The 20,970-nt window shown below is 49.9% G+C and overlaps 2 protein-coding genes across 3 annotated transcripts; both read left to right on the top strand.

Moving 5' to 3' along the window:
• The first annotated feature begins 5,431 nt into the window (after positions 1–5,431).
• Positions 5,432–7,962, top strand: Rln3 (relaxin 3). Its single transcript, XM_034523171.2, has 2 exons — positions 5,432–5,716; positions 7,256–7,962. Exons 1-2 carry the CDS (start codon positions 5,530–5,532, stop codon positions 7,486–7,488), a joined length of 420 nt encoding a protein of 139 aa, XP_034379062.1. The 5' UTR covers positions 5,432–5,529; the 3' UTR covers positions 7,489–7,962.
• A 98-nt stretch (positions 7,963–8,060) lies between these two features.
• Positions 8,061–20,944, top strand: Il27ra (interleukin 27 receptor subunit alpha). Of its 2 annotated transcripts, XM_076915490.1 has the most exons (14): positions 8,061–8,188; positions 8,433–8,550; positions 9,528–9,685; positions 9,777–9,934; positions 11,161–11,317; positions 11,420–11,493; positions 14,937–15,120; positions 15,210–15,398; positions 16,736–16,837; positions 16,921–17,079; positions 19,169–19,294; positions 19,700–19,790; positions 19,903–19,996; positions 20,087–20,944. In XM_076915490.1, the coding sequence occupies exons 1-14, from the start codon at positions 8,104–8,106 to the stop codon at positions 20,264–20,266; spliced, it is 1,875 nt and encodes a 624-aa protein (XP_076771605.1). In that variant the 5' UTR covers positions 8,061–8,103; the 3' UTR covers positions 20,267–20,944. The 2 variants fall into 2 exon arrangements, with proteins under 2 accessions (XP_076771605.1, XP_076771606.1); XM_076915491.1 differs by lacking the exon at positions 19,903–19,996 and having other exon boundaries at positions 20,087–20,218.
• The last annotated feature ends 26 nt before the right edge of the window (positions 20,945–20,970 follow it).

Below are 20,970 nucleotides of genomic sequence, written 5' to 3'. Positions count from 1 at the left end.
TGGATTCTCACATGCCAGCAGGCCTTTAAGTTTCACCTTTTCTGCTTCCCAGTCATGGAGATTCTGTCTCCTCTCTCTCCTGGACCCTCTAAAAGCCCCACCTCCATCTCTCTGCCCAGGCATTGGCTGTATGGCAATTCTTTATTATCAGTTGAAGTCAGCTGGGGGCAGAGACCCACAGGTCTGGAAGCTTGGCTTTTTGGGAACCCAAGTAAGAAACAAGGCAAAGCATTAGAAACAATAGCTGTGGCCAGATGAAAGGTGGGTGGATCTTTTGGCCTCAAAAGATCTGGATTTATCTTCCTATCTCTGAATATTAGATTAAAGGTGGGCCTTCCCAGCCAGGTGTGATGCTGCACACATTTACTGAGCACTCAGAGCCAGAGGCAGGCCTGGTCTATAAAGAGAGCTCTGGGACAGCCAGAGCTACATAGAGAGACCTTAGTGTTTCTTTGGTTTTTTTGTTTGTCTGTTTTTTTAAGTAGGAACTCACTTAAAGTGATTTAATTAGAAACATTTTCTCACAGGTGTACTCAGTCACTTGAGTTTTAGTTGATTCCAAATGTAGTCAAGTTGGCAACCAAGAATAACCATCATAGCCAGGCAGTGGTGGCGCACGCCTTTAATCCCAGCACTTGAGAGGCAGAGGCAGGCGGATTTCTGAGTTCGAGGCCAGCCTGGTCTACAGAGTGAGTTCTAGGACAGCCAGGGCTACACAGAGAAACCCTGTCTCAAAAAACCAAAAAAAAAAAAAAAAGTATAACCATCATGCTGTCTCTAAAAATATGTAACAAAATAATGAAACGTTTTTTGTTTTTTCGTTTTTGTTTTTGTTTTTTTTTTCCCCCGAGACAGGGTTTTTCTGTGTAGCCCTGGCTGTCCTGGAACTCACTCTGTAGACCAGGCTGGCCTGGAACTCAGAAATCTCCCTGCCTCTGCCTCCCAAGTGCTGGGATTAAAGGTGTGTGCCACCACTGCCCGGCCATGAAAAGTTTTTTAAAAGAAAGAAAGAAAAAACTTTTAAGAGGAGGTGAGCCAGAGCTACACAGAGAAACCCTGTCTCGAAAAAAAAACAAAAAAAAAAAAAAAAAAAAGAGGAGGTGAAACATTCCATCTTTCAGGAAGTAAGCAACTCAAAGGCTTCAGGAAGTCCCTGAAACTGATCAGATTCATTAGGTTCTTCCTTCCCCAAGTTTATAAAAGTAGTAAGGACAGCTAAGAGATAATCTCAGACTGAAGAAGGGGCTGGGAAGATGGCTCGACAGTTAAGAGCATTTGCTGCTCTTACAGAGGACATGGTTTTGACAGCTAACAGAGCATCTGTAATTTCAGTTCCAGGGGTTCTGATGTCGTCTTATGACTTCTATGAGCTCCTACAACACACACAATGCATATATGTATTCAGGTACACACAAACAGTAAATTAAAGATGATAAACTGAGTGTGATGGCACATGCCTTTAATCCCTACACTTGGGATTCAGAGGCAAGAGATCTCTGGGTTCCAGGCCAGCCTGATCTACATAGTAAGCTCCAGGACAACCAGGGCTATATAGAGAAGCCCTCTCTTAAAAAAAAAAAAAAAAAAAAAAAAAAAAAAAAACCAAAAACAGGCTGGGCAGTGGTGGTCCATGCCTTTAATCCCAGCACTTGGGAGGCAGAGATAGGCGGATTTCTGAGTTCCAGGACAGCCAGGGTCATACAGAGAAACCAGCTTCTCAAGATCCCAGGGCTCTTCCTGTCTCTACCTTCACCTTGTTGTGAGATCGCTGGGGTTACAATCACACTTCCACACCCAGCTTTTACAGTGGTTCTGAAGACCCGATTCAGATCCTCATGCTCAGATCCCTGGATTGGCTGGACTGGCTTTCTCGTGAGCCCCATGGGTTCTCGAGTCTCTGCTTCCTCAGTGCTGGGATCTCGGGTGAGCACCACTGTTTTTTATCTGACTGTGCTTGCAAGGCAAGAGCTCTGTCAGCCATCTCCACAGCCCTTAGCTTTTTGGGGTTTGTTTTGGAGTCTCATGCAGCCCGGGCTGGCCTCAAACCCACTGTGTAGCTGAGGATGACCTCGGCCCCTTGATCTTCTGCCATATCCCAAGAGTTGAGGTTACAGGCATTGTAGCTAACTCTCCTCTCTGTCTCTTATTAAGACCCTGTCACTGGACTGGAGACCCACCAAGATAACATATCACGATCTCCCTTCAAGGTCCTTATCACCTCCGAAAAGTGTCTATTCCCAGTAAAATCTCAGCCCTGGTCTCGGGCACCAGGACTGGGCATATGTCTTCCTGGATGCTTGACCTGGTGCTGAGCTGTTTTATCCCACACCCCCACCCACCCCAAGTCTCCACTGGCCCCTGAGGCAAACACATGCACTGCCAGCATCTTAGGTTCAGCAAACTCAGAGAAGCTGCAATCCAGGCACACAACTGGGATTTTATCTCAGCTGGGTGGATTCAGATTTCAGATTCTGTGTAAGACACAAAAGAGACTCCTAGATGGGCCAGCCAGCCAGTCAAGCCCCAAGGGACCTGCTCCTGTCTGTCAATAGGCTCCTGACCAGACATGAGGATGTGGGAGAGAAAATGGCAGAAGGTTGCACCTCATGAGCTGCACTGGCAAAGGGGCAGCTAGCAGATTATTCATCAGCCCTTTCCAGACCGTACAGTGTGACTCCTGAGACACCCACCGGAGCAACATGGGGCATGAGACCTCGCCGGGGAAAGGACAAAGGTGCACAGCTGACCACAGAGCGTGTGACAGTGATGTGCTCCTTCAGGCCTCCCTATTATGGAGATGAGAAATCGGGGCACAGAAAGGTTAAGTGACTCCCTTACACTCACACAGCAAGAAAGCAGGCAGAGCTGAGATGCAAACCAGGTCCGCCCATTAGCCAAGTCTTGGTTATCATTGTGTTTATTTTGTTTTCTGACGTAAAGTCTCACTCTGTAGCCCAGGCTGGCTGGCAACTTACTATGGAGCCTAGGCTGATTGGAACTTGTGGCAATCCTCCTGCCTCAGCTTCCTGAGTGCTTGAATTAGGTGGTGACCACTGTGTGTGTGTGTGCAAGCATGTGCTCGCTCACACACACACATGTTTACTTAGTTTTAGTCTTATTACCATTTCCCTTTCTTCACATGTATGCTTAGGTGAAAGAATGACAATCACAAGTTCAAGGTCAGTATCAGCTGCATGGTGATTTCGAGGGATACATGAGACCCTGATATTAACATATATACACATATGCCTGCATGTATGCTGGCAGGGAATGCTGTTTGATCCCAAGACCCCCACGAGGAAAGGGAAGAACTGAGTCCCAAGTCTATTTTTGTTTGTTTTTGTTTTTCAAGACAGAGAGTCCCAGGTCTTGAAAGGTGTACCCTGACCTCACACTCATGCCACACGGCTAACATAAGAACACACACACACACATACACACACACACACTAATAATTTTTAAAAACAATGTTAGGGCTGGAGAGATGGCTCAGAGGTTAAGAGCACTGGCTGCTCTTCCCGAGGACCCAAGTTCAGCACCCACGTGGCAGCTCACAATTGTCAGTAACTCCAGTTCCAAGGGATCCAGCATCTCAGACATACATACAGGCAGAACACCAAATGCACATAAAATAAAGATGGATCATTAAAAAAAATTAAAACACTATTAAACTATAATCCAGTGAAAAAAGCCAGCCACTCACAAACCTGTGTCTGCAGACTGTGGTGTGGCCCTATGTCACTCCTTTTCCAAATGTGCCTGAGGCCCTGGCTTCCTCTCCAAGGCTTCAAAATGCTAGAAATCTATTAATGAAAAACAGAGACATGACAAGAAAGTGAGGTCGTCTCTGGAGGAGGGAAGAATGGTGGCCAGGACTCAGAGAGAACACCCGTACTCATCCTGTCTCTGGCCTAAGGAACGGTGGATGGGCAACCTATTCACACACAGTCTTTACCCACAGCGGGAAGAGGACACTGTTCAGTGGGTAAGAGTGTTCTCTACTGTTGGGTCCGCACTAGTCCCACGTCCGGGCGCCAAAAAAGGTTGAGAACCGCACTAACCCCACGTTCGGGCGGCCAAAAATGTCGCGGCCCAAGCAAAATGTTGAGGCCCGGGCTGCCCCGAGTTTGGGCGACCACTGTATTCTGGCCCAAGCTGCCGATCCAGTCCGAGGGTTGGGGTTCAGCAAGAGAGTGAGGACAGACTCAAAGAATGGAGACCAGACAGTGCATTTCAGTCCCGTTTATTCTTCAATCTCTCTTCTTAGTCCAAGTCCCAAGTCTTGAGTTCCTAGTCCCTAGTTCCTAGTCCCTAGTGCCAAGTTCCAAGTTACTTTTTCCAAGTTCTCTTCCAAGTGCCTGCTACCTAATGCTTAATTCCTACTCCAAGTTGTACTCTCTGAAGTGTCTGATTCTCTCCATCTGCCTCTGCCTTTTATATGTCTCACTTCTAAGCCATGCCTTTTGGTCACACCTTTAATCATGCCCTTAGGTCTTGTCTCTAAATCTGAGAACAAACAAAGATCACACACACACACACACACACACACACACATATGTATGTATGTATGTATGTATGTATGTATGTATGTATATATACATATACATATATTCACAGAGACTGCATCACCAAGCATGGATCTGACCTAAGCCCTCGGCATTTATGTTACAGTTGTGTAGCCTGGCCTTCCCGTGGGACTCCTACAGTGGGAACAGGGGCTGTCTCTGACTATTTTGCCTGCTTTTGAGACCACTCCCTCCTGCTGAGCTGCCTTGTCCAGCCCCAATAGGAGAAGATGTGCTAGTCTTACTGCAACTTAATATACCTGGGCTGGTTGGTATCCACTGGAAGCCTCCCCTCTGCTAAAGAGAAATGGAGGCAGACTGGATAGGCAGGGGAGGTGGGGGAAAGACTGGGAGGAGAGGGACGGGGAACTGTGGTCAAGATGTAAAATAAATACATTTATTTGTTGTTAAAAATGGGTTTTTAGTTGCTATTTATGTCTGTATATGTGCACATATATACGCACATGCGTGTGTGTGTGTGTGTGTGTGTGCAGGCTCCAGATGGGGGCGTCCAATCCCCTGGAGCTGGAGTTACAGGCAGTTGTGAGTTGCGTGCTTTGGGTAGTGCGCACCGATCTCAGGCCATCTGGAAGAGCAGGAAGCGTCTTATCTACTGTGTCATCTCTCCAGCTCCAGTGGTGAGTCTGAGGATAGCCAGGCTAGGAGATTCTGTCTAAAAAGAAAGGAGGGGTAGTGGCTTCCTCCTATAATCCCAAAACTTAGTAGACTGAAGCAGGAGCCGTGCTCGGGTGTGGAAGATGACGGAGAGCTGAGCCATGTCACCCTGTCTGTGTGAAAGGTTATCTCTTAGCAAGTAGATGGTAAAGGTCAGGTTGCCAGCTGCCTCCCCTCTGCTCAGAAGATAACCCAGGTCAGCGGGCGGGGCTGGGAGCCAGCCTGTATAAATAGGGGATCGGAGGTGGTGCAGACAGAGCCACCTGAGTCGTAGGCATCTCAGCTGATCATGGGAACTCGCGGACTGCTGCTGCTGGCTTTCTGGGCTCTCCTCGGGGCTCTGGGGTTGCAGGCCCAGGCGAGGCCAGCGCCCTACGGGGTGAAGCTCTGCGGTCGGGAGTTCATCCGCGCGGTCATCTTCACCTGCGGGGGCTCACGATGGCGCCGGGCGGACATCTTGGCCCACGACTCTCTGGGTGAGTGGGAAAGGAGAGCAGTCAACCTGGAACAGGTGTCCTGGTGGGCACAGAGTCAAAACAGAGGCTGTGTGGACCAGGCATGGTTCACACTGAACTTCCAAGCTCTTGGGAGGTGGTGACAGAAGAAACTCACATTTAAAGGCAGCCTGGGCTACAGGCTAAGACTCAGCCTTAAAAAAATCGAAGGAAAAAAAAAATAGGGGTGTAGAGAAATAGAGTCCCTGACTAGCCACGCGCAGTGGAAACACCCCTGCCTGGCCTTTAAGTTTCCCGGGGGCCAGGATGGTACAATTCTGGAGTTGAGCTTAGAGGCAGGGGTGTGGAATTCAGAAAGGCATTAGGCCGCCCTTTCCTGAGTCCTGACTGTGTGTGGCATGACACCACCCAAAGGTGCCGCTGCCCCTGAGGTGCCTGGGTGCCTCGCTGCGAGTGAGGGCGCAGCAGCATTTTATCCCAGTCAGCGGAGAGGGAGCGGGATGCTGGGCACGGGGTTTGACTTTGCCACCTTCCGGCCTCTCTAGCCCTTGCTACCCCCTGCAGAGACTATTCCTGGTGAAATAGAAGACACAGTGGCTGAGACCTTGCAGAATTCTTTAACAGGGCAGGCTGTTTAGTGTGGCTGGAGCAGCGGGAGGCCAATCAGGAGACTGCAGCTCCTTAGAGGCAAGGCGAAAGATGACATGGGGGGGGGGGGGGGGGGGCGCGGCTTGGTGGCACGTGACTAGAATCCTAACCCTGCGGGAAGCCGAGGTAGGATGATCAATCATGAATTCAAGGACAGCCTGAGACCCTGTCAAAAAAAAAAAAAAAAAAAAAAAAAAAGGAGCAAAACCAAAAAATGGTGTGTGTTGGGAGGGGGGAGAGGATGGTGATGATGAAAGCAGAGACGTGTGGGTAAATAATGGACGGACAGATGGATGATGGATACATGCACAGGTAGGAGTGTGCTTGCCTTAACACAGTAGCTCTGTGACCAAATGGCTGTGTCCTCATATAAGCCTGATGAGGAGTCGGGGGTCGCAATTAGATAGTGGGTGGCAATAGCAGCAAACTTAGTAGCTGTCACTGAGAGGCTGGAAGAAGTTAAAGCAAAGAAGACGGTCAATAAAGGATCAGTGTTCACTTGAGTGCTCCTTGTATCCGATGGTACTGTGCTTTTGCTGACATCCAGTCCCCCGGTCCTGACAAAACCAAAACCAAAAAAAAAAAAAAAAGCAGGAGTTATTATCATCTCCCCTCCTTCCCAGCTTTGTGGAAAAGAAAACTGAGCCTAGGAGGGAGAAGACATCATCTCATCTACAACTCTGATTTGGGGAGCCTAGCTCCCAAATGCATGCTTTCATCTGCCCTGTCCACACTAACTGAAGAACGGCATGGAATCTGTGACAGGGAAGTCCGGCTTAGCACGAAAACTGACAACAGAGCCAGCATTTGAACCCTCGAGGGGATGAAATCAAATTTAGAACTGCAACCTTGATCCTCCAGACCAGAGATGTAAAACAGACTGAACCCTGATTCATCTCTTTGCTTTTGCAGGAGACTTCTTCCCTGATGGAGAAGCCAACCACCTGGCCAGCGAACTGGACGAAGCTGTGGGCTCCAGCGAGTGGCTGGCCCTAACCAAATCCCCCCAGGCCTTCTATGGTGGTCGATCCAGTTGGCAAGGGTCTCCAGGAGTGGTTCGGGGCAGCAGGGATGTGCTGGCCGGCCTTTCCAGCAGCTGCTGCGAGTGGGGCTGCAGCAAGAGCCAAATTAGCAGCTTGTGCTAGGATCCGGGTTGAGCGATGGGGAAGCGGGCCGTGCCTCCAACCTGCTGCCAGCCTTGCGATGTTCATGAGCGTTCCTACTGGCAAGGCACTGAGGGGTCCACTGTCTCCTTTCAGACCTCCTGCCAAGACGCACACACTACACTGCGTGCCAACCATTCCCCACCTTGCTGCCGGCCACTCCTCTATCCAGCCAAACAGAAACTTGTTTTTATGGCTGAGTTCTTCCCCGCCTCAACCTCACCCCCAGCTGCCCGGCAGCAACCAGATACCCAACCACCCAAACTGGCTACATTGAGTTCCCCTCACCCCATCGCCCGCCCTCTATCCGTCCCTAATTGCCGCCACTGTCCCTAGCCAACCTGCTCCCTGCTCCTCTTCCCTTAAGTCCCCAAACCAGAGCACTCTGTTGCAGACCCCAGGACTGAAGGCGCCAGGTTCCCCAGTCCTCAGACTTCCCCACTACATAAAATAAAGGTTCAGTTCTGAGCATTTGCACGCGTGCGTATTATTTTCTGGGGGTGGGTGGATTTGGGGACTTCCCGCCAGGGGCGGGGTGGCTTCCTTCCCGCAGGCTGTAAGCCCCAGGCCTGGCGGTGTCACTTGTCCCTGAGAGCCATGAGCGGGCTCTGGGTTGCACGCCTCAAGCCGTTGGAGCTTCTGCTGTCGCTGTTACCGCTGCTGCTCGGGACGCGGCCCCACGGTGAGCAGCTTCGTGAGTGGCTGGTTCGGGGTCACAGTTGTAGGGCATCGGGGACTGGGCGACAACAGGATGTAACAGGACTGAAAGGGGACCGGGACTCCCTCTGCGTCGTCCCAGCACGTGTTGGGCCCTGCGCTCCGGTTCTGCTCCTCCGCAGTATCGGAGGATGAATGCATCCGCAGTCCGGCAAGTTCAGGCCCCGAGACCTTGACCACGGTCCTCCCGGCTCTCTGCGCCCCTGCAGGCAGTCCAGGCCCACTGCAGTGCTACAGCGTCGGCCCCTTGGGAATCCTGAACTGCTCTTGGGAACCTCTGGGCGACCTGGAGACTCCACTCGTGCTGTATCACCAGAGTCAGAAATAGTGAGTACCCTGGAGTAGTCTAGGGGAAACTGAGGCATGGAAAGTGGCCACTCAGATTTCAAGTGACTTTGGTTAAGAGGATCCCCTTCTCCCCCCCCCCACCCCCCAACTGTCCCTCAGTCCAGCTACTGGGAATTTCTTCTGCACTCTCAAGCCCACTCAGCCCCTTACTGAATAACTCGGGGATCTAGTCACTTTCTCTCTCTAAGCCCCCACCCCCACAGTAATGACGACACACGCCTCCCTTGCTTGATTCTGCCCATCAATGCGGTAGGCACATGGCAGAGAAAGCGTGCTGAGCAGGTTTCTGTCGTTGTACGACATCGGGTGGATAACCTGACTTTTCTGAGCAGTTTAGTTCACTCTGGGAACACACCAGTCTAAGCCGGCATGGTGACATACACCTGTAACCCAAGTACTTGGGAGATGGAGGCCAGAAGATCAGGGGTTCAAAGCCGACCTCAGCTTCACAACCAGTTTGAGATCAGCCTGGGCTATAAGAAACTCTGTCTCCCCCACCCCCACCCCCACCCAAAAAAAATTAGCCTAGTGCTTGTAATCGCAACAATGCAAGCTGGTCTTGGTGGGGTTCGGGGTGCAGGGTCCAGGGGAAAGTGTGTCTGCAAACTCCATTTCAATTGCGCTAAGTAAAGGACAAACAAAAGGTGCTTTGGGGGGGAGCAATGGAGGATAGCATGTTCACTGAGACAGGGTCTTACTGTGTGAAGCTGGCCTCTAATGATCTGTCTCTCATGTGGTGGGATGACAGGTGTAAACTGTCAGTCACCCGGTCCACTATTGAGTTCTTTCAGAATGTATGTGTATTGCATTTTGAAGAACAGAGAAGTTAAGTCACTCGACTCAGGCTACACAGTGTTGACATAAGAGTAGGGACTGGAACGCCAGCAGAGCAGGGAAGCATAGCCTGTGGCTTAGGCTGTGCCAACAGGCATCTCTTCCCCAATCTCTCCTCACAGCCGTCCCAACAGAACCCAGGAGGTGAAGGTGCCTTCCAGACAGAGCTGGGTGACTATTCCCCGAGAACAGCTCACCATGGCTGACAAACTCCTCATCTGGGGGACGAAAGAGGGACAACTTCTCTGGTCCCCTGTCTTTGTGAACCTGGAGACCCAAAGTAACACAGCGTGGTGTGGGGAGGCATACTGCAGGGAGGGTGGGAGTGGCTGAAGGCCTAGGTCAGCAGACTCTGACCTCCCTTTTTGCAGTAAAGCCAGGCATCCCCCAGATCTTCTCTTATGTGGACATTTCTAAGGAAGCAACCCTGGAGGCCACTGTGCAGTGGGCACCACCCATGTGGCCACCGCATAAAGTTCTCATCTGTCAGTTCCAGTACAAGAAATGCCAGGCTAAAGAGTGGACCCAGGTGAGTGCCCAGGCTTCCCTCCCACCAAATCTCCAGGGGATAGGACAGCACCCTGAATCCTACAGTGCACAGCCTCATTTGGCACCTGTCATGGAGTCACCCCAAGTCCCACATAGAAGGCCTCACAGGCAACTTTGTTCATTTGTTTCCTATTTTTTGAGAGAGTCTGGCTATGTAGCCAGGCTGGTTTCAAAGCCCTGATCTTCCAGCTTTGGCATCCTGGGCACCAGGATGGCAGAGTTTCATCGCCACCCCTAGATACGGCCCAAGTAGCTTTGGGCGATGGGCACTGTGTGATCCTGGCTAGCCTGGAACTCACAGAGATCCGCCTGATTCTGCTTTCCACATCGAGGGTGACAGTGTGTAGCACCGCAGCTGGCCTGTGCGGATTTCTTAATCAGTTAAAAATTTTGTCTCAAAAAAGGAAATTAGCCAGGTGGTGGTGGTGCACACCTTTAATCCCAGCACTTGGGAGGCAGAGGCAGGTGGATTTCTGAGTTCGAGGCCAGCCTGGTCTACAGAGTGAGTTCCAGGACAGCCAGGGCTACACAGAGAAACCCTGTCTCAAAAAACCAATAAATAAATAAATAAAGCAGCCAAAGTGCGGGCTGGGGCTGGGAGACGCTCTGTAAACAGTCCCTGACACAGAAGCGTAAGATCCAGAGTGTGGTCCCAGCACCCAGTGTAAGAGACAGGCATGGTGGCACCATGTAACCTCAGCAGAGGCAGACAGGCAGATCTCAGGACTAAGCCACCATCCAGTCTAACAAGTTAGTGAGCTCCAGAGTCAGCGAGAGACGTGGTTTAGAAAACAAAGTGGAGGAAGAGGGAGATGACTTAGTGGAGAAAGGCGTGGTCACAAGAGCTTTACCACTTGAGTTCCATTTCTGGAACCACACAAAGGTAGGAGGAGAGAACTTACTCTGTACTTGTCCTCTGACCCCTCCCTACGCATAGAATATTCACAATAATAGATAAAGTTTAAAAAGAGTAAGATGTTGAACAACAGAGGAAGACACTTAACACCAACATTTGTACACACATCATCTGTACACACACACACACACACACACACACACACACACACACACACACACAAAGGGCTTCCTGTAACTCAATGATAGAGGACTTGCCTAGCCTGTGTCAGACCAGACTCAGGGTCACAGCATTGGAAAAAGAAGAAAAAAAGTCTTCTCAGCAGAGGGCGACCCCATCTGTTTCCCCAGCTGGAGGCACAGCTGAAGACAGACCTGCTGACTCCTGTTGAGATGCAGAACCTGGAACCTGGCACCAGCTACCAGGTGTCCGGCCGCTGCCAGGTGGAGAATGGATATCCGTGGGGCGAGTGGAGCCCGGGCCTGTCCTTCCAGACGCCATTCTTGGGTGAGGACGGCTCCTTTTATCTTGTACTTCTGGGCCTCAGCCCACTACAGGCTAGGCATTTTCGTTCATCTAACTGCATCTGTCTTTCCTCATCCTCATCAGCTTCTGAAGATGTGTGGGTATTGGGGACCGTCTGTGAAACATCTGGCAAACGGGCAGCCCTGCTTGTCTGGAAGGTGAGCCACATGTCCAAAGTAGTTCGTTGCTGGGCCTGGGAATGCACCAGCAGCAATGGCTTCCTCCGCTGCCCCCTGGCGGATCTTTCCTGGATTGCATAGCTCTCTTAGAGCGCTACTTGTGCGAGTGGGGAGGGCGTGGGGTCTCCACCAATACCACCTGCCTGTGGAAGATGAGAGGTATGTCGGGTGGGAGCCAGAGTCCCAGGTAGGAGACAGAAGATATGAAGGTCTAGAATCAGGACATGATCTCAGTGCAACGCATGCACTAGGAGCTCCTGCGCTGCTGTCAACAGATAGAAGAGGGTATCCTAGCCTTCCTGATTTAAGGTGGCCCACACCCGTGATCCCAGATGCTCAAGAGATGGAGGCAGGAAGATTGCTTGTCCAAGACCAGCCTGAGTGAGTTCGAGGTCACATAAACTTAGTCTGAAAAACAAAAAGTTTTAAGGGGGGGGGCGGGGGCTCGGTGACAGAATACTTAGTAAGAATGTATGAGGTCCCAGGCTCCACGCTCAGCACTGAAAAAAAAATTCTGTTGACCATCTAATATCTGCTGGGCATGTCTGAATTCTACAAGGAATAAAACACGCCATGACTCTTGAGCTGCACAAGTTCTCCATTCCACACGTGTTTATTGTGCATGTGTACATGTAGATACATATGGGTGCGTGCACGTGAATGTATGTATACATATGTGCATGCACACATGCAGGTGTGGAAGTGTATTCATGCATGCATGCAAACGCATACATGTGTGTATACGTGTGTAAATGCATGTGTGTGTACATTCATACTCTAACTCACAGAGATCTACCTGCTTCTCTCTCCTAAGCGGTGGTGTTGAAGGTGTTAAATACTGTGTGCCCTGCTAGAGTTTGCTGGAATCACTTAAATTATTACATATTCTCATCCTTGTACCTTTCCACTGGGAGGAAGCTACAAAGCCACAGGGGAGGGAGCCGGAGGTGTGCAGCAGGGCAGGAGCAGTAATCAATGTTCCAAAGCTCTTAGGTCCTGCTGGAGTGCAGCCCAGAAGTACAGCTTCCCTAGGACGGCCGAGGTCTTGAATTCTATCCAGGGCACTGCATGAGCCAGATGTGACAGTGTGCGGCTGAAATCCCAGCAATGGGGACCAGAAGCAAGGGAGCCAGGGACCAACAATTCAAGGCCATCCTTGCCTATATAGAGAGTTTGAGGCTAGCCTTCTGTTTGTGAGATTGTGTGTGTGTGTGTGTGTGTGTGTGCTCGTTCGCATGCACGCACTCATGCAGGTGCACTCGTGGAGGTCAGAAGACAAGGGACAAGGGACAAGGGAGCAAAGCAAACTTGAATGAAGGAATTCAATCTCAGGAGCCTTGTAAACAGCCGGATGTGGATCTGGAGAGACGGCTCAGCACTGCCTGCTCTTGAAGGTGACCCCGAGTCAATGTCCAGAACCCACATCTCAGCTCACAGCCATCTGTAGCTCCAGTTCCAGGGGATCCAACCCCTTCTTCTGGTCTCTGAGGGTGTACTTACACACACATAGGCAGAACACCCCTACACTCAAAAAGGATATAAACAAATCCTTTTTTATTCTTTCCCCGAGACAGATTTTCTCTGTGTAGCCCTGGCTGTCCTGGAACTCAGTCTGTAGACCAGGCTGGCCTTGAACTCAGAGATTCACCTGCTGGAATTAAAGGCATGTGTCATCATGCCTAGCTAATGAATCTTTTGTTTTGTTTTGTTTTGAGACAGGGTTTCTCTGTGTAGCCCTGGCTGTCCTGGAACTCACTCTCTAGACTGGGCTGGCCTTGAACTCAGAAATCCGCCTGCCTCTGCCTCCCAAGTGCTGAGATTAAAGGCATGCACCACCTCCGCCCGGCTAAAGTAATAATTATTATAATCATCATCAACTGGGTGTTGTGGTATACAGTCCTACCACTCCTCCAGCAGGATATATGGAGACAGTCACCTAGCTTCTGGGCTAGCTAGCCTGCCAGCACAACAGCTGGAAGAGGAAGAGAGACCCCCCACTGTAAACAAGGTAGAAAGAGAAAACCAGCTACTGAAAAGTTGTCCTCTGACCTCCACAAGTGTGCACACAAAGATAAATGTACATGGGGCTGGAAAGATGGCTCCATGGTTAGGAGAGTGGACAGTAAGAGAATATGAGTGGGGGCTGGAGAGATGGCTCAGTGGTTAAGAGCACTGACTGCTCTTCCAGAGGTCCTGAGTTCAATTCCCAGCAACCATATGGTGGCTCACAACCATCTGTAATGGGATCTGATGCCCTCTTCTGGTGTGTCTGAAGACAGCTACAGTGTACTCACATACATAAAATAAATAAATAATTCTTAAAAGAGAGAGAGAGAGACAGAGAGAGAGAGAGAGAGAGAGAGAGAGAGAGAGAGAGAGAGAGAGAGAGAGAGACCATGAGTTTGATCCAAGCACCCACATCAGGCTGCTTTCAACTGCTTGTAACTCCAGTTCCAGGGAATCCTCTGACTTCTTGGGTATTGAAGTCATGTGCACACACACACACATTCACACATACACACTCATACACAGTCACACACACAAAATCTTGAAAAAGGTCAATATTTGTGTATGTCATGTGTGTGTTTGTACGTGTTTAGATGTGTGTATATGAAGAAGCCAGAGGACACTGCCTTTCCTCAGGCTTCAGCCACCATGTTTTTGAGACATGCTTTCTCACTTTTCTTGTAGCTTTCCAAATAAGGTAGGCTTGCTGACCAGTGAGTCACAGGGATCCACCTGTCTCCACTTCTATAGCACTCAGTTTCCAAGCATGCCACGGTGTCTGGCATTTACAACAAGCGCCGGGGATTGAACTCAGATTCTTATGCTTGCTTGCACGGCAAACACATTACTGATTGAGCCATCTTCCCAGTCCTAGATAGAAGTACTTTTTTTAAAAAAAATCAAGTCAGCAAACTCAAGCGCCAGGGCCAGGTGGTGTGGTTTGGTTTAGTTTGGTTTGGTTTGGTTGTTGTTGAAGCCTGGTCTGACTGTTACTCAAACCAGAATCACAGAGCAGAACAAGGCATGGCCAGTAGGTGCAGGATCAAAGCAGTCTTTATGTAAAGTTGGTGTCTTGCTTGCTATAGGTCTACTTTTGTTCCTTAAGACAGGGTTACATGTAGCCCAGGCTGGCCTCAAATTTGTGTCAACTTGTCCTGTCTCTGCCTCCTGAGTTGTAGGTTGTAGATACGGGCTTAGCACACCAGGCTCCTACTTAAACTTCATACCCACTGGGGTGTCCCCTTTCCCTTCCCAGTCCTACTTTACAAACCCCGGTAAACTTCTCCAAGACTCAGTGTCTACATCCCTAGCATGCCGCTGGGCTGCCCGACTTAGCCCTGATGGCTTTGTCATCATAAACAGTGGGTACTCCTCAAAATGGGGGTTCACTAACCACAGCTTCTCCTCCCCTTCAGGACCCAGGACCCTGTGTGCAGGTGACTTACACAGTCTGGTTTGGGGTTGGAGATACTGCTACAACTCAAGAAGAGGTCCCGTGCTGCAGGTCCCCCATCCCTGCAGGGATGGAGTGGGCAGTGCTCTCTACTGGCAACAGCACCAGCTGGGCACCTCCCGCTAACCTGTCTTTGGTGTGCTTGGGTAAAACCACATAGAGCTCTTCTGTCCGGTACCTTAGGGGCCAAGAGCTTTTCTGAATGAACATTCAAGGCGTTTCCTCCTACTTCCAGCTCCAGAATCTGCCCCCCTTGATGTGGGAGTCAGCAGCACTGACGGGAGCCCAGGGATGAAGGTGACCTGGAAACAAGGGACCAGGAGACCGTGGGAGTACGTGGTGGACTGGGCTCAAGATGGAGACAACCTGGACAAGATCAACTGGATCCGTCTTCCCCCTGGAAACCTCAGCACCTTGTTACCAGGTTAGACCCCGAGACACCTGGGATCCCATGTGCTAAAAAAATACCGGGGGCTGGACACCTATACAGAGATTTGTGTAGCTTACAGTTTTGGAGGACCAAGAACACATGGTGTTGCATCTGCTGACTTTTAGTGGTCACGTTCTGGCTGCAGTGTGGTGCTGCAGATCTGTGCCAGAGAGAGATCTCCTGATGACACAGGAAGCCAGATAAGGCTCAAATCCAAAGTCCTGGGATTAAAGGTGTGTGCCACCACGCCTGACTCTTTATTCTAAGGTTATTTTGGAGACAGGGTCTCACTACAATTCTTTTTGCCCTAGAACTCACTCTATAGACCAGGCTGTGGCCTTGAACGCATAGAATCTGCTTCTGTCTCCTGAGGGCTGGTATTAAAAGCATGCTTCTTATTCGTGTGTGTGTGTGTGTGTGTGTGTGTGTGTGTGTGTGTGTGTGTGTATACACTTTGCCTGAATGTATGTACTAAGTGCATACAGTACTTAGTTACCAGGGACACCTGGAATCCCATCGACACAGCTACGTGCTTAGCATGTAGAACCCAAAGAAGGTTCTAGATCCCCTGGAACTAGAACTACAGAGAGTTGTAAGCTGCCATGTGGGTGCTGGGAACTGAATCTGTGTCCCCCGGAAGGGCAGCCAATGCTCTTAACCTTGGAGCCATCTCTCCAGTTCCTTAATCCTTTTTCATGTTGAAATAGCACAGCTTGCTTAGCCGGACTAAAGGCGTGTGGCACTACACCCACATAACCCCGGTATTGTTTTATTATTTTATTATTCTATCCATTCTTCCAAATTGTCTCCTGTACCCCAGGCTGGCCTTGAATTCACTAACCAAGGATGACCTTGAACTTCTGATCCTCCCTTTACCCTTCAAGTGATGGGATTCCAGGCTTGTGCCCCTAAGTGCTTTTAATTAGCGCTCAGGTGGCTGAGGTAGACATATCTCTGTGAGTTCAAGGCTAGCCAGGACTATATAGTACGATCTTGTATCAAAAAAATAAGATAAAGGTCTGAAGAGATGGTTCAATGATCAAAAGAACACATTGCTTTTCCCGAGGACCCAACTAGGGCTTCCTGGATGCTAGTCTGGCGCTCTACCAGCCAAGCCACATCCTCAGTCCCGGTGGTGTTTAGTTCTTGGAGGCAGGGTCTCTCTGTGTATCCCAGCCTCAGCCTCGCCTCCACGGGTACAAGTCACTGCACACGAACAGGACTTGTCCTTTCCTGCTGGCAACAGTTCCTACAAGTAGGCACTGCATGGTGGTGAGGGGGTGGGGGGAGAAACCCAGCTGTAAATGTTCTCTTCTTCCTATTCCTCACAGGGAATTTCAAAAAAGGGGTCCCCTATCGAATTACAGTGACTGCAGTATATTCTGGAGGATTAGCTGCTGCACCCTCAGTTTGGGGATTCGTAGAGGAATTAGGTAAGATGGCGCTCGAGGATGGACTGGAGGGCGGGTGGCTCATGGAGCTGAAATAGATACTGACCCTATGGGTTTCTTCACAGTACCCCTTGCTGGGCCAGCAGTTTGGCGACTCCGAGATGACCCCCCAGGGATACCTGTTGTAGCATGGGGAGAGGTACCAAGACACCAGCTCCGAGGCCAGGCTACTCACTACACCTTCTGCATACAGACCAGAGGCATCCCCACAGTCTGCAGGAACGGTGAGCTCCTCGCCTCCTCTCCCTCCCTCCATCCCCTAGGATCCACCTCTCATCCACCCTGCCCCTACATTCCCAGCTCCTGGGAATTCTATGTCACCAGGTTCCCAGAAGGCAGTAACAATCTTGGCTACCACTAAAATGGGCTTGCAGATACAGTAAAGAAGACAGGACGGCTCCAGTCTGTACTCAAGACAGTGATGAGTGCCTGTCATATGTCACACAACCGGAAAATATAGAGGATTACAGATTCCTAGATGGCTTTGTTTTTGATGAAAAAGAGAGAAAGAAAGGAAGAAAGAAAGAAAGAAAAGAAAAGAAAAGAAAAGAAAAGAAAAGAAAAATCCAGTTTCCAGTAAAGCCAAGGCATAAATATACAAAGAGTGTTCCCTCACGTCAACAGGAGTTGGAGGCTTGCCTGTGACTTTCATTTCCTTCTGTACCCCTTGAGACAGACTCCCGGAGCTGGAGAGCGGCTCAGCAGTTGACAGCACTGACTGCTTTTACAGGGGTTTGGTTCCCAGCATCCAGTAGACAGCTTGCAGCCAACTGTACCTCCAGTCCCAGTAACTGACAACGTCTTCTGGCCTCCCTTGGCACAGAATGCATGTGGTACACAGACAAACTTTCAGGCAAAACACCCACACACATAAGAAACAATCTAAAAGAATGTTTGTTCTTTTTAAGTATTGCTATTGGATGGTACCTCAGCACTGAGTTCCTGTCTAGGATCCCCTGGCGTGGGGCTGGGGGCGTGGCTCCACGGGAGAGCAAGTGTTCATTGTGTATGAGGCTTTGGGTTTTATCCCCATCACTGAAGAAACAAAATCATTGTTCTTGTCCTCGAAACTATAAAAGTTATCTGACCTGGTCTACAGAGTGAGTTCCAGGACAGCCAGGACTACACAGAGAAACCCTGTCTCGGGAAAAAAAAAAAAAAAGTTATCTGACCTTGTTACAAAATTTGACATACAGGCCTGTAAAATGACTCACCAGATTCGTAGTCCTGATGTTGAGTCTGAGGGCCTGTGTTCAGTACCTGGACCCCATATGGTGGAAGGAGAGAACCAGCTACCACAAGCTGCCCTCTGACCTCTACATAAGCCATCATCACACATAGGCAAAGCACATAGTAACAAAGTAACGAAAACCAACTCACCCTGGGGACATTCGGCAACCTCAGCATCTCTCCTTGCAGCTGACCAAATTCTGCTCACACAGTGGGCTTGCTACACTTTAAATTTATTTATTTATTTATTTATTTATTTATTTATTTAGTTAGTTAGTTAGTTAGTTAGTTAGTTTTTTCGAGATAGGTTTTCTCTGTGTAGCCCTGGCTGTCCTGGAACTTACTCTGTAGACCAGGCTGGCCTCGAACTCAGAAACCCACCTGCCTCTGCCTCCCAAGTGATGGGATTAAAGGCGTGCACCACCACTGCCCGGCTCTACACTTTAATTTTTTTGTTTGTTTGTTGAGACAGGGTCTCAACCTGACCTGGACATTGCATTCTGAGGAACTGGAAGGACAGGCACATTCTTCTGTTCCCCTGACTGTTTCTTTCTTGTGCTTTCTTTCCCCGCCTCTTCAGGGCTGGGGATCAGACTCAGGACCTCATGATTAGAGGCAAGCACTCAGGGCAGCTCAGGTGTGGACTTCCCAACAGAAGGTTCAGGGACGTAAACAAATGAGATAACATCTAATCAGAATGCTGTGTGGTGATCAGAGCTGTGTACAAAATGGGGGTTCATTTAAAATGAGGGGGTCAGAAGATTTGTTAAGGAAGTGACAACTGAACAACATTTACAGGGGACAGGGGCTATGGGAAAGCTCACCAAGTAAAGCCCCTCCTCCAACAAAGCACAAGACCCCTATGGTGGAATGGGTGGTGAGAAGAGGTGCCCTCTGACCTCGGCATGTGTGCTATGGCATGCCTATGGGGCAGCCCCCCTAAAAATCATAAAATGCCACTTAAGTAAATAAAGATGACCAGGACAGAGCTGTGTGGAAAGTTGCAGAGAGGAAAGAGCATGTGCAAAGGCCCTGGGGCATGATGTCACTGCTTGTCCCAACTTCTTGGGCTGTGTCTTTCAGTGAGCAGTCAAACCCAGACTGTGACTCTGCCCAACCTCCACGCGGGTTCCATCAAGCTGTGGGTGATGGTGTCCACTGTTGCAGGACAGGGCCCACCTGGTCCCAGCCTTTCACTTCACCTACCAGGTATGAGCTGGGGAAGGGGAGATGCCTGCTCACTTCCTGCTAGGGGTGTCTTGAAGTCCTAACATGGGTTTCAGAGGTGGATAAACTCCTGATGAAGGAGACAATTAGGATGGAACCCAGAACCACACCCAGGTCTGCTTCTGCTAAATGCTGTTGTAGTATCCAATGACGTATGTCTGGGATAGCAGCATTCCCAAACCTGGCTTTGCCTGTCACTACACCCCTGTGCCCTATGTCTCATCCCTTTTTCATGATGGCTGAACCCTCAGCCCCACCGACTGAAAAGCCCATTCTTTCTTCAGGACAACCATACCTTCAATCCCACTCACTCAAAAGCCTTTCCCATTCAGACCCCTTGTTCAAGATGGCTGTCTACTTAGTCCCAACTATTCTTTCCACCCACAGACAACAGGATCAGGTGGAGAATTCTGCCCTGGGTTCTGTCCTTGTGGGGCTTGCTTCTGATGGTCTGTGCCCTGAACTTGGCCACTACCAGGTAAGGCCATCAGACATGGGGTTCAGCAGCTAGGCCTTGGCTGGGTGGCCTCGGGGCTCAGAAAGTTCATGGATTCTAGCAATATGTTTGCCACTGGGTCCCTGCTGGCCAGGTCCTTATGCCAGCGACACAAGTTGCTTCCCCAGTGGATATGGGAGAGGGTTCCTGACCCTGCCAACAGCAATTCTGGGCAACCTTACATAAAGGTGAGAAAACGGTGTCTGTGGGAGTAAATGGAGGATGCTGGGGCAAGTGGGAGGGGAGGACCACTTAGTTTCAAGCTTCCATCTCCCCAGGAGGTGAGCCTGCCCCAACCACTCAAGGACGGACCCATCCTGGAGGTGGAGGAAATGGAGCTACAGCCTGTTGTGGAGCCCCCTAAAGCCTCTGCCCTGCTTTACTCTGGGTATGAGAAACACTTCCTGCCCACACCAGAGGAGCTAGGCCTTCTGAGGCCTCCAGCCCCCAAGTTCTAGCTTGTTCTGCTTCAGGCTGGGGGCTGCATCCCTATCTTGGGTTAGATTTCTTTTATTTTTAGTTTTTTGAGACAGGATCTCACTATGGCTGGCCTGGAACTCGATATAAAAACCAGGCTGGCCTGGAGCTCACAGACTCACCTGGTTCTGCCTCCCAAGGACTGAACAGAAAGGCGAGTGCCTCCTGGCCTGTGTCTTTGGCATCAGTTTGTTAATGCAGAAGAATTAATGCCTATCGTCGTTATTTCCTCATTGTGTCAGAAGCCTGATAGATAGCCAAGGCTGACCTCAAACTTGTGATCCTCCTGCTGCAACATTCCCATTGCTGGGATTACAGGTGTGCGTCATCTCATCCAGTCACAACCTCTGATTCTAGTAAGATCAGCGTCCAAGCAGGCCGTGAGAGGGTGATTCAAAGACAGGTTCGAGAGCCTGAAGCAGTTACGAGCCCTCGTTTTCTTGCAGTAGGACCAAAGTCTGGTTCCCTGCCCTGGCAGAGGACCCAGGTTTAGTTGCCAGCACCCACAGGGCAGCTAAGAATCACCTGTAACCCCAGGTCCAGGGACTCCAATGCCCTCCTCTGGCTTCTGTGAACCCTGCATGCACATGGTTACTTATGCACTGACATCACACTCACACACAAAAAAAATAAAAATAAAAAAGAGATAAATAATAAATAAATAAATCTTTTTTTTTTTCCTTAA

This window comes from Arvicanthis niloticus, chromosome 18 (assembly GCF_011762505.2).
Source record: "Arvicanthis niloticus isolate mArvNil1 chromosome 18, mArvNil1.pat.X, whole genome shotgun sequence".
Classification (NCBI taxonomy): Eukaryota; Metazoa; Chordata; class Mammalia; order Rodentia; family Muridae; genus Arvicanthis; species Arvicanthis niloticus.
Note: the sequence above shows the minus strand (reverse complement) of the source record. Positions and strands in the feature narration are given on the sequence as shown.

Excerpts from the sequence above, each read along its gene's own strand:
- Il27ra (XM_076915490.1), top strand. The coding sequence starts at position 8,104 with ATGAGCGGGCTCTGGGTTGCACGCCTCAAGCCGTTGGAGCTTCTGCTG. Across the intron at positions 16,838-16,920 it reads GGGATTCGTAGAGGAATTAG|TACCCCTTGCTGGGCCAGCA; the intron begins GTAAGATGGCGC and ends GTTTCTTCACAG. Across the intron at positions 19,997-20,086 it reads CTGGGCAACCTTACATAAAG|GAGGTGAGCCTGCCCCAACC; the intron begins GTGAGAAAACGG and ends CCATCTCCCCAG.
- Rln3 (XM_034523171.2), top strand. The coding sequence starts at position 5,530 with ATGGGAACTCGCGGACTGCTGCTGCTGGCTTTCTGGGCTCTCCTCGGG. Across the intron at positions 5,717-7,255 it reads CTTGGCCCACGACTCTCTGG|GAGACTTCTTCCCTGATGGA; the intron begins GTGAGTGGGAAA and ends TTGCTTTTGCAG.